Below are 9348 nucleotides of genomic sequence, written 5' to 3'. Positions count from 1 at the left end.
TCACCCTGAATTTGTTATATTTTGGGGGATACTTTAATGGGGGACTCTTATTTCAAAGATGTAATCGTTTCCCTCAAGATCACTTAAGCTTGTTGGGAAGTTATTAGTGTGTGCTCCTCTTCCCTTCATATTGGTGTAGTTATTATCAGTGTTAATCTTATCTTGTTAGATGATAAGTGAAGATATTTGTTGTGTAGTTGGGTTTTTATTATGTTTCCTTACCATCTCTGCCAATAGTGTTGTTGGTGATTTGTTGATGAGTTTCTTAATTTCATTGTCTCTGACAATAAAAGTGGTTGATTTTTCCCCATCATGAACTGCGAGCTCCACTCGGTACCTTCAAATTTGTCGAATATTGTTTGTTATTATTGTTGGTTTTGAATTTGTATATGTGGGATTTGTTGTGTATTACTTTAAGTGGTGTACCTTAGGTGCCCTTCTGTATTAGGGGAATCGCACGTGTTACACTTTAAAAGTGTTGACCTAACGCCCAAGTTTCTGTCACAATTTGTACATGCATTGTATGTCCATCCCGCTCTTCGTAAGACTCGGATAATTTTTGCATTGCATTGGAATTCAGCTTCCTGAGACTGTTTTAAATATATTTAAATGTACTTTTTAAAAAAAGTATTTATTGTATATGAAATTACTGTATTATTAAAGAAACCTGTGCATTTGCATTTGCTTGGTACTCCTGTAGTTGTGCTATTGTGACCATCTCTTTTTTCCGTACTCCTTCCTTTGTTTCAACATGTCCATATGATGCTCCTTCTTCTATCCCCATCCTACATGCATTAATTTGGTTTCAATTGTGTATATTTACTATGTTTACTATATTTTTTTTTGGTCGTTTGTTTGGGTTGATGTATCTTGTTTCACTTACACGTGTACATCTAGCCACCTAACCACATTCACAATCAACAGCGGAATAACAATACCAATAACAATATCCAATAATATCCAATAATAAACCAATACTATAGCATAAGCAATATCCAATAACAAGATAACCAATAATCCAATAACCAATCATCAGAAAACATGAAACCAACAACCTAACAATGTTTCTAATGACTCAACTCTAGCAACCTAACAATGCCTGACGACATCCAATCGAGTCCCTAGAACATCCTCCTCTTCATCGCCTTGATTCCACGATCGCACTTTGCCTTTACCTGCACCACAAACACATATTGAGATGCATGAGTATTTGATAAACACTCAGTGAGGCAATCCTCCTATCTATTGGGCTATACACACAAGCAACAATGATTCCAATGTTCCAAACAAACAACAAACAAAACAAACAAACCAGGAAATCAAACATCGTCTCGCTGGAAGGGAGGTGTCGACCGACACCAGCCTAGTGTGGATCGACACTGGCCTTGGTGTCGACCGACACTACCCACAGTGTCGAGCGATGCCCACAGTGGGCTGAGACTGGTTTAACTATGAAAGCCTGGAGTTATGAAAGGCCCAAGGATAGTTTTTTGTTAGAGGAAGAAATTTGTAACTGGCCCAAGGATATTTAGAATGAAATAGTTATGTTTGAAAACCAATTAATGACGAGAAGGAGAAGAACAGTTTTCAATAACGTAACCATTTTTTCAAAAACTTAGATAAACCAAAGCAAACAGACTAATTACGGGACCCCTTAAAGGCATATTACTTTCTAGATTTGTACGGATTCTTATGAGGGAATATATTGAGGAAGTGGATTACTTTGTTGAAGTAAGAGATGAAGGGATGTATGTTTAATGATAGAAAAGGACCACCATCTTTCCCAGCAATTTCCCATTCTTTGCAAGCCCTATTATCCTGCATTTGAACCCATAATTTATTGGGTTAGCCTGAAGCAAGAGAAGGTAGATACCCAAAAATTTTATGTGGGAATTGTGATAACCAAATGATACAACGAAATCGCAAGAAAAAGCTTGGCGAGTTATTATGTGGTAACTGTTCAAAATTTTCTGTGTTATGTTACCTTTGAAGCTGCGATTTGATGATGTCGACGACATCTTGTGCTGTGACACTGCAGCAAAATTTTAAAATTAAGTAGAGGGTAGACATGATTCCCAAGACCATTAAAAATCTGTAGATTTGACTGAACATGACTTACGATCCAAAAATTAGTTTGCCTTTACCGCCTTTGCGTTTAACCTTGAAAGCCCCAACGCTTTTCAATATCATGGCCTGTTATTGCGCCTCTTCTTTCACCTGCAAAGAGGTTCCACGCAAAGAGAAGAACAACAAACAAAATTCTCAGGTGAAACTCAAACACCAAAAGTTTACATGATGAACAAAATGAAACAATTAGAGAATGATCCATCTCACAGGCAATATAGCAAGTAAGAGCTTCTGCTATGTGAATGGAAGTTCCATAGTTGAGGGTGACTTAAGCAGCTTACTTGAGCAGAAGTGGAGTCATAAGCTGAGCCTTTCCAGTGGGGAAGAGGAAGTTTCTGAAAAATCCAGCTTTGACATCTAGCTTAATATCTGTCTTTTAAAACAAAGAACCTTAATATATTGAGGAAGTGGATTACCTTGTTGAAGTAAGGATGAAGGGATGTATGTTTAATGATAGAAAAGGACCACCATCTTTCCCAGCAATTCCCGATTCTTTGCAAGCCCTATTATCCTGCATTTGAACCCATAATTAATTGGGTTAGCCTGAAGCAAGAGAAGGTACGAATAAAGCTTATTATCTGTCTTTTAAAACAAAGAACCTTGAGTTATTTCCTGGCAATTATTTTGTAAGAGTCATTTTGTCGAGCAGCTTATAGAGACATCGTTGAAAGTCACAAAGAAACTTACCGGCTTCTTCAATGCAGGTCGAACTTTGCTATCGGACTCTCTCGCCGCTGAATTGGCTTCCATGGAGTTGATAGAACCCCTATAGAACCACCATCACTGGAACCAATGTCATCGATTATCTCAGAACTGAACCAGTAAAGAGAAGGCAAAGAAACCCTCAATTGACGAAGCCTAAGTCTCTCATCAACGGCGAGCTCGAAATCCAAATTAGATACGAAACAAGAACTATCACAAATACTTATTCCTCGGAGAGAACTAAGAAATCAGGATTTTGGCGATAATTAGGGAGACACCCAATTGACTAAAATGGCGAAGAAGACGAGCAGGAGACTAAAATGGCGAAGAAGACGAGTAGGAGATGGAGCCTTTTTTTTGTTTTTCTTTTTTTTTAAAACTAAATCGTTTTTTTTAGGGCTGGGCATTCGGGTAACCCGTTTGGGTTTGGGTATTACCCGTTCGGGTTTGGGTAAACGGGTTTAGAAAAATAGAACCCATTGGGTATTTTTAGATATATGGGTTCGGTTCGGTTTGGGTACTATCGGGTTCGGGTCGGTTTGGGTTACAAATTTTGGAACCCGGTTAGCACCCAAACTATCGGGTACCCGAAAAAAAATCTCTAAAATTAATTAAATTTATCTAAATTTTGACTTATGTAACAATTTATTTTAGATATTTTGATTATTTTTGATATTTAAGTATAAAACTAAATGAAATATTCGAAATTATAATCATAATTTTGGATAATTGCATTATATTAATGGTAAATATTATAAATATGTTTATAGGTTTGGGTTGATGGGAACCCAAACGGGTACCAGGTATTACCCGACCCTAACCCGAACCCACGGGTATTGGAAAATAGACCCTAATAGGGTTGTATAGGCAAACCCGTACCCAACCCGAACCCGGTTTTTCGGGTCGGGTTCCGGATTGGGTATTCGGGTACGGTTTTTATGCCCAGGCCTAGTTTTTTTCTTTCTCTGAAATCAGTGGTTAGACACTTATGGGCTGAAGTAGGCCCAATTTTGTTTTTCTCTCTTTCAACAAAAAAAAGAGTACACGTGTCACTCTGTTGGGTGCTGACATGTCAAGCTGAGGGAGAGAGTTCACCTACTTTCATATATATGATTGTCATTTGTTAGGAAGTAAATAATACAATCATATATATGAAAATAAGGTTTCACTTTCTTATTATTGATACATTTAACATTTAATTTTTGGGGCATTAACAAAACTATCCCTTTTTTCATGCCCCTTTTTTTAAATACCCCTCCATGTTAACCATTTTTAAAACTATCATTCTTTATGTATAAAATGATTAAATTACCCTTTCTTTGAGTGACAGCAAGAATGTACTGTCACTAAAATCAAAAATTTCCCGCAAAAATTTTTTTTTTCCACAAAAAAATGAAAAAAAAAGTTCCAGCCAAAATTACGAAAATGGATTTTTCCGCCAAAAGTTTTAAAATTTATACTTTATAAAAACCTTGTAAACGCTTTTAAAAATCTTTTAAAAATCTTGTAAATGCTTTTATAAGGTTATTATAAGGTTTTTAAAAGCTTTTTAAAAAGTTTTCTTATCAGATTTTTATAAAGCATTTACAAAGTTTTTATAAGGTTTTTTATAGGGAGATTTTTAAAAATACCCATTTTCTTCTGTCACTTTTTAAAAATAGCCTTGTTGTCCATTTTCAAAAATACTCATTTTCTATGTATTATACAATTAAATTCTAAGTCCTAAACTCTAAATACTAAACCCTAACCCCTCAAAACTATATCCTAAATGTAAAATAGAGAACCCAAACCTAAAAAAAAAAATTCTAAAAATTAATTTAACATATTATAATTGTGTAAAAGAGGATAAAAATGAAAATGTTCAAGAAAAAGGGTATTTTTGAAAAGGGGTATCCCAAAAGGGTATTTCTAACAAATTATCTTTTTTTATAAGGCTTTTACTATGTTTTTATAAGGTTTTTAAAAGATTTTTATAAGGTTTTTAAAAACATTTTTTTATAAGATTTTTATAAGGCATTTACAAAGTTTTTATATGGTTTTTATAAGGTTTTATAAGGTTTTTATAAATCTTATAAAAGCGTTGTAAATTTTTTTGTCAAAAATATTTTGGCCGGGTGAAAATATGTCAGAAAATTTTTTTGGCTACAATTTTTTTTTCATTTTATTGATTAAAATATTTTTCCTGTAAGGATAAAATGGTCATTAAAAATTAAAGGAGAGCAAAAATAAAAATGACCAAAGAGGAGGTATTTTTGAAAAGAGGTATATCAAAAAGAGTATTTCTAACAAATTCTCTTAATTTTTTAAAAAATAATATTTATTTTAAATTAAATAAAATATAATAAATGTACATTCATCTATACTTGAAATACACACTTGACTACTAAATTGTAACTGAAATTACATAAATTATGAGTTGCAATTTTTTCATTTCATTTTCATTCAATCACACTATATATTATTATTGTAACTCCTCTAATTAATTTATTTTAGAAATGTAACTTTCATCCCTTGAAATCCTAAAAATAATCATTCTCACATCGTCATCCACCATATTTCAAATTCTAAATATTTTCTCTATTTTGTTTACGTTCTTGCATGGGTTCAAAACTTATGGTTAGAGTGTGCTTATATATTTTGTTAGATTTATCTTATATTTTGTTCTATTTTATTTCTTTGATTTTATGTATTTCTTCCTTCTTTATTTGTCTTCTTATTATTTTTTATTTTCAATTGCATATGTATAATAAAATATATTAGAAATGTAACTTTCATCACCTGAAATCCTATAAACATTCTCACATCATCATCTACCATATCTCAAATTCTAAATATTTTCTTTGTTTTGTTTATGTATTTACATGAGTTCAAAACTCATGGTAAGAGTGTGATTATATATTTTGTTAGTTTTATCTTATATTTTTTTTCAATATTAGTTATTTATTTTTATGTATTTCTTCCTTCTTTCTTTGTCTTCTTATTATTTTTAATTTTCAGTTACATATGTATAATAAAATTTTGGTGACTGTAAAAAACAATTATCAATGTAGATTCAACAATACTTATTTCGATCAAAACCCAATGAGAGAATCAAGTTAAAGAAAATCATCTTCATTTGTGTATATTTATTTTATTTTTATAGTATGCAATATTTTAACAAAATAAAGTATCATAATAGAATTATTAAATCAAATTTTTTAACTCTCTCTTTACTCCAAAAAATTTGCAATACATTTTTTGTATACTCATTATATTTAGTTCTTGTGATTCAAAATATAATTATATAAAGATCATTATAATGTTTGTTTATTCAAAATTTTATAATTTAATGATTTTTTTATAAAAAAAAATTTGATATTCCATTTCCAAAATTTTACTGCAAAGAGGAAATCATTAGAATTTAACCTAACAATATAGATTAAATTAAGGTGAATATAAAAGAGATTAAAAATTAAATTAATCTTTGGGATTTTTATTGCATTTCATATAATTTTATAAGAAATATATTTAATTGATACTTAAAAAATAATTTTAGAATTTAAGTATTAAATGTTTTGGGTAATTTTAAATAGGGGGATTTTCAAAAATATCCTTTTTTCTATGTCACTTTTCAAAAATACTCTTTGATGGTGTCCATATTCAAAAATACCCCTTTTTAATATATAAAATGACAAAATTATAAACCCTAAACCCCCAAATACTAAACCCTATCCCTTAAAAACTATACCCTAAATGTAAATTAGGAACCCAAAAAGGGCATTTCTAACAAATTCTCTTTTAAATATCATAGTAACATTTTTTATCATTAACAATATTTTTTAAATAAGTGGTATATTTTGATATTGTATGAATTAGATAAATAAAGTGTATTATTGACATTTAGGAAATTTGTTTGTTATATATGTATTTTTTAGGAAAAAATTCAAAAATACATTTTTTCAATATAACTTTTCAGAAATACCATTTCATAAAACTTTATTAAAAAAATTTTCTCAAAAAATTCTTACAGTTTTATGGTTATTACATAAACTAAAATGAATTAACATAACTAATACAACAACCGATATTACTTAACGAAGACAAATATTATTTGAAAATTTTTTTTTATCTTTAAAAATTATTATTACACAACAACTACATAACGGTAAACAATTTGATAACAATTACAGTACAGATAAAATTACAATTTTAAAATTGTCACTGTCGTAAAATATAAACAAATCCCTAACAAATCGAAAAGAAGGAGACGTTTTGATATGTACACAATAGATTTGAGTGAAACCTGAGTGAAAAAGCAATATACAGTTTTCTTCTTCATCTTCTTATTAGTTTTGACTTATGACTTATGAGTGTAAACAAAACGTATTTGTTCTTTGTATGGTTCGGCTCTGCTTCACGTTTTATTTTCCAATCCAAGCTAAGACACTGCACACAAACAAAACCATCATTGGGTTTAGCTTCAAGGCATTAAACATAACATAAAAACAACTCATCACCATCTTATGTGATCGAATCACAAGAGCTATGAGCCTAAGACTAGGTATGAAAACGGGTTAAGAATAGACCAGATTGTTCAACGGTTAGATACGGTCTTGTGGTTTTACGGGCAAACCCCAAGTTATAAGCCAATATGTAACATACTAGACCAGTTCGACTCAAGCTGGCTAGACCAAAACAGTTGTACCACTCTCATCATTGTCACATTAACAGAGAGTCTGTGCCATAATTGGTACGTACAAGTTCTCTAATATCCTCGTATAAATCCTGGATCTAAAAGCTCTTATTTTTCAGCATGACCATAAAAACAGAGGCAAACAAAAACTGTTTATCGACATACTGATGAGAAAAACCACATGCTAAAATACAGAGTAAAGACAAAATCTTGCAATATAAAACTGGCAAGCAAACTCAAACTCAAAAACATAGTAAGTTAGTAACCCATTGCTACAATGACCATTTCCTTTCTAGACCTAGGCGTCAACATCACGGAACGGTTATGACTTTCATAGACTCATGCATCACAATTAAGGTGGGTCTAGTTTCTCATAGACCAACTAGTAAGCAAAGAAAAAGCTACTTCTACCCAGAGGAGTAGATAAGAGCAAGTAAAAAAGACTGTACTTCTGCATGATTTCATCTACAATCTTTAAGTCAAGCTACAAAATTCAAAGGCTATCGAACCAACTTAGACTGATACCTTATATTAGACATCAACACAGATGCCTAAAAATGCTTATCCCGATTTTGTTTATGAGGTCCTTCTAACAATAAATCAGTTTTCATATCTACCAATTCTCAATTCTCAGACACCGAGAAGTAAACCACTTTGCACACAGACATCAGAGCCAAGATTAACCCGGATAGAAGAAAATCACAAACCTCAATCCAAATCGTCTTCTCTAGTATCCATATCAGATCCACTGCCAGAGTCCGAATTTGCATCTGGTCTCCTGAATGACCAAGGAAACGATATACTAAACCTCCTCGGCGTATGCGTCTCACCAGATGATCCTTCCCCGTCTCCACTCGTCTGACCTCCACGAGTCCTGTTCTCATAATCAAGATCATCCGTGGGTAACTCATGTCGACAAACCGGACACGAGTTATGCAGCTGCAGCCAGGGAAGCAAGCAATCATGATGGTAAACATGCTTACAAGGCATCTGCTTAGCTTCAATACCATCTTCAAACTCATCCATACAAACAGCACATTGATTCATTTCCGATTGCAAAATCTCTTTACTCACTTTCACAGTCGGGAGCGCATCGATGGCTGATTTAGAAGCTGGAGGAGTTCCGTATCGATTCTGATCATCTTCAGCTAGTTGTTGAATCAGATCCTCGAGACCACGCCCAAAGAAGTAGTCTCCGTGATTTCCTGGTAACGGATTAGCTGGATCGGAGAGTTGATTCTGATTCTCGACGAGAAACTGAACATTGATTCCGCTTGATTGAAGTTGCAGGAGATGGTTATGGATAAACCTAACCGGATCGAAAGATTGCTGAGTAGTAGTAGTAGACTGTGGCTCCATCGATTGCCCTAAGAAACTCGGATTCGTGAAGTCCATGACTGGGATGAAAGGTAAGCGAGATGAGATTGGATCCGACATCGGGAGAATCAGATTGGGGATTGGGTTCGGGTTAGGGTCTACGTATTCTTCGAGGAAACCTCCGTTGCAAAGAGGACAAAATGGATCAGCGGAGGAAGTAATAGTGATTGTGATCGTCTGATTGCATTGATAGCAGAAGAACATCTTCTCCGTCTCCGCCGCGACGGAGGATCCGATTGTGTTTCCGCCGGAAGTCATGACGGAATCTGCAAATCTCTGAAAGCGTTGAAGACGAGAGAGAGAGAGAGAGAGAAAGAGAAAGACGTTTCAGCGAATCTGTAATTGTGTCGCCTAACTCAATCTTTTGGAATAATGGGCTTCAGGCCCGGCCCGGCCCACCTGTTAGGAATGATTTTGTCAAAGTATGGGGTGAAATTAAAAGAATAAAAAAGTGTTGGACTTTAAAACAA

General features: G+C 33.2%; 1 protein-coding gene and 1 long non-coding RNA gene across 2 annotated transcripts; both read right to left on the bottom strand.

Moving 5' to 3' along the window:
- On the bottom strand, positions 1114-3180 carry LOC104758344. The gene is made up of 7 exons (XR_762676.2): positions 2815-3180; positions 2544-2638; positions 2335-2462; positions 2120-2217; positions 1985-2032; positions 1723-1818; positions 1114-1175 (listed from the first exon to the last, which is right to left on the bottom strand). It is a non-coding gene; the product is annotated as an uncharacterized LOC104758344 (long non-coding RNA).
- Positions 6945-9212, bottom strand: LOC104758343 (E3 ubiquitin-protein ligase RING1-like). Its single transcript, XM_010481184.2, has 2 exons — positions 8209-9212; positions 6945-7254 (listed from the first exon to the last, which is right to left on the bottom strand). Exon 1 carries the CDS (start codon positions 9134-9136, stop codon positions 8210-8212), a length of 927 nt encoding a protein of 308 aa, XP_010479486.1. The 5' UTR covers positions 9137-9212; the 3' UTR covers positions 6945-7254; position 8209.

This window comes from Camelina sativa, chromosome 17, assembly GCF_000633955.1.
Source record: "Camelina sativa cultivar DH55 chromosome 17, Cs, whole genome shotgun sequence".
Taxonomy (NCBI): Eukaryota; Viridiplantae; Streptophyta; class Magnoliopsida; order Brassicales; family Brassicaceae; genus Camelina; species Camelina sativa.
The sequence above is the reverse complement of the archived record's forward strand: the minus strand, read 5'-3'. Positions and strand labels throughout refer to the sequence as shown.

Excerpts from the sequence above, each read along its gene's own strand:
- LOC104758343 (XM_010481184.2), bottom strand. The coding sequence starts at position 9,136 with ATGACTTCCGGCGGAAACACAATCGGATCCTCCGTCGCGGCGGAGACG.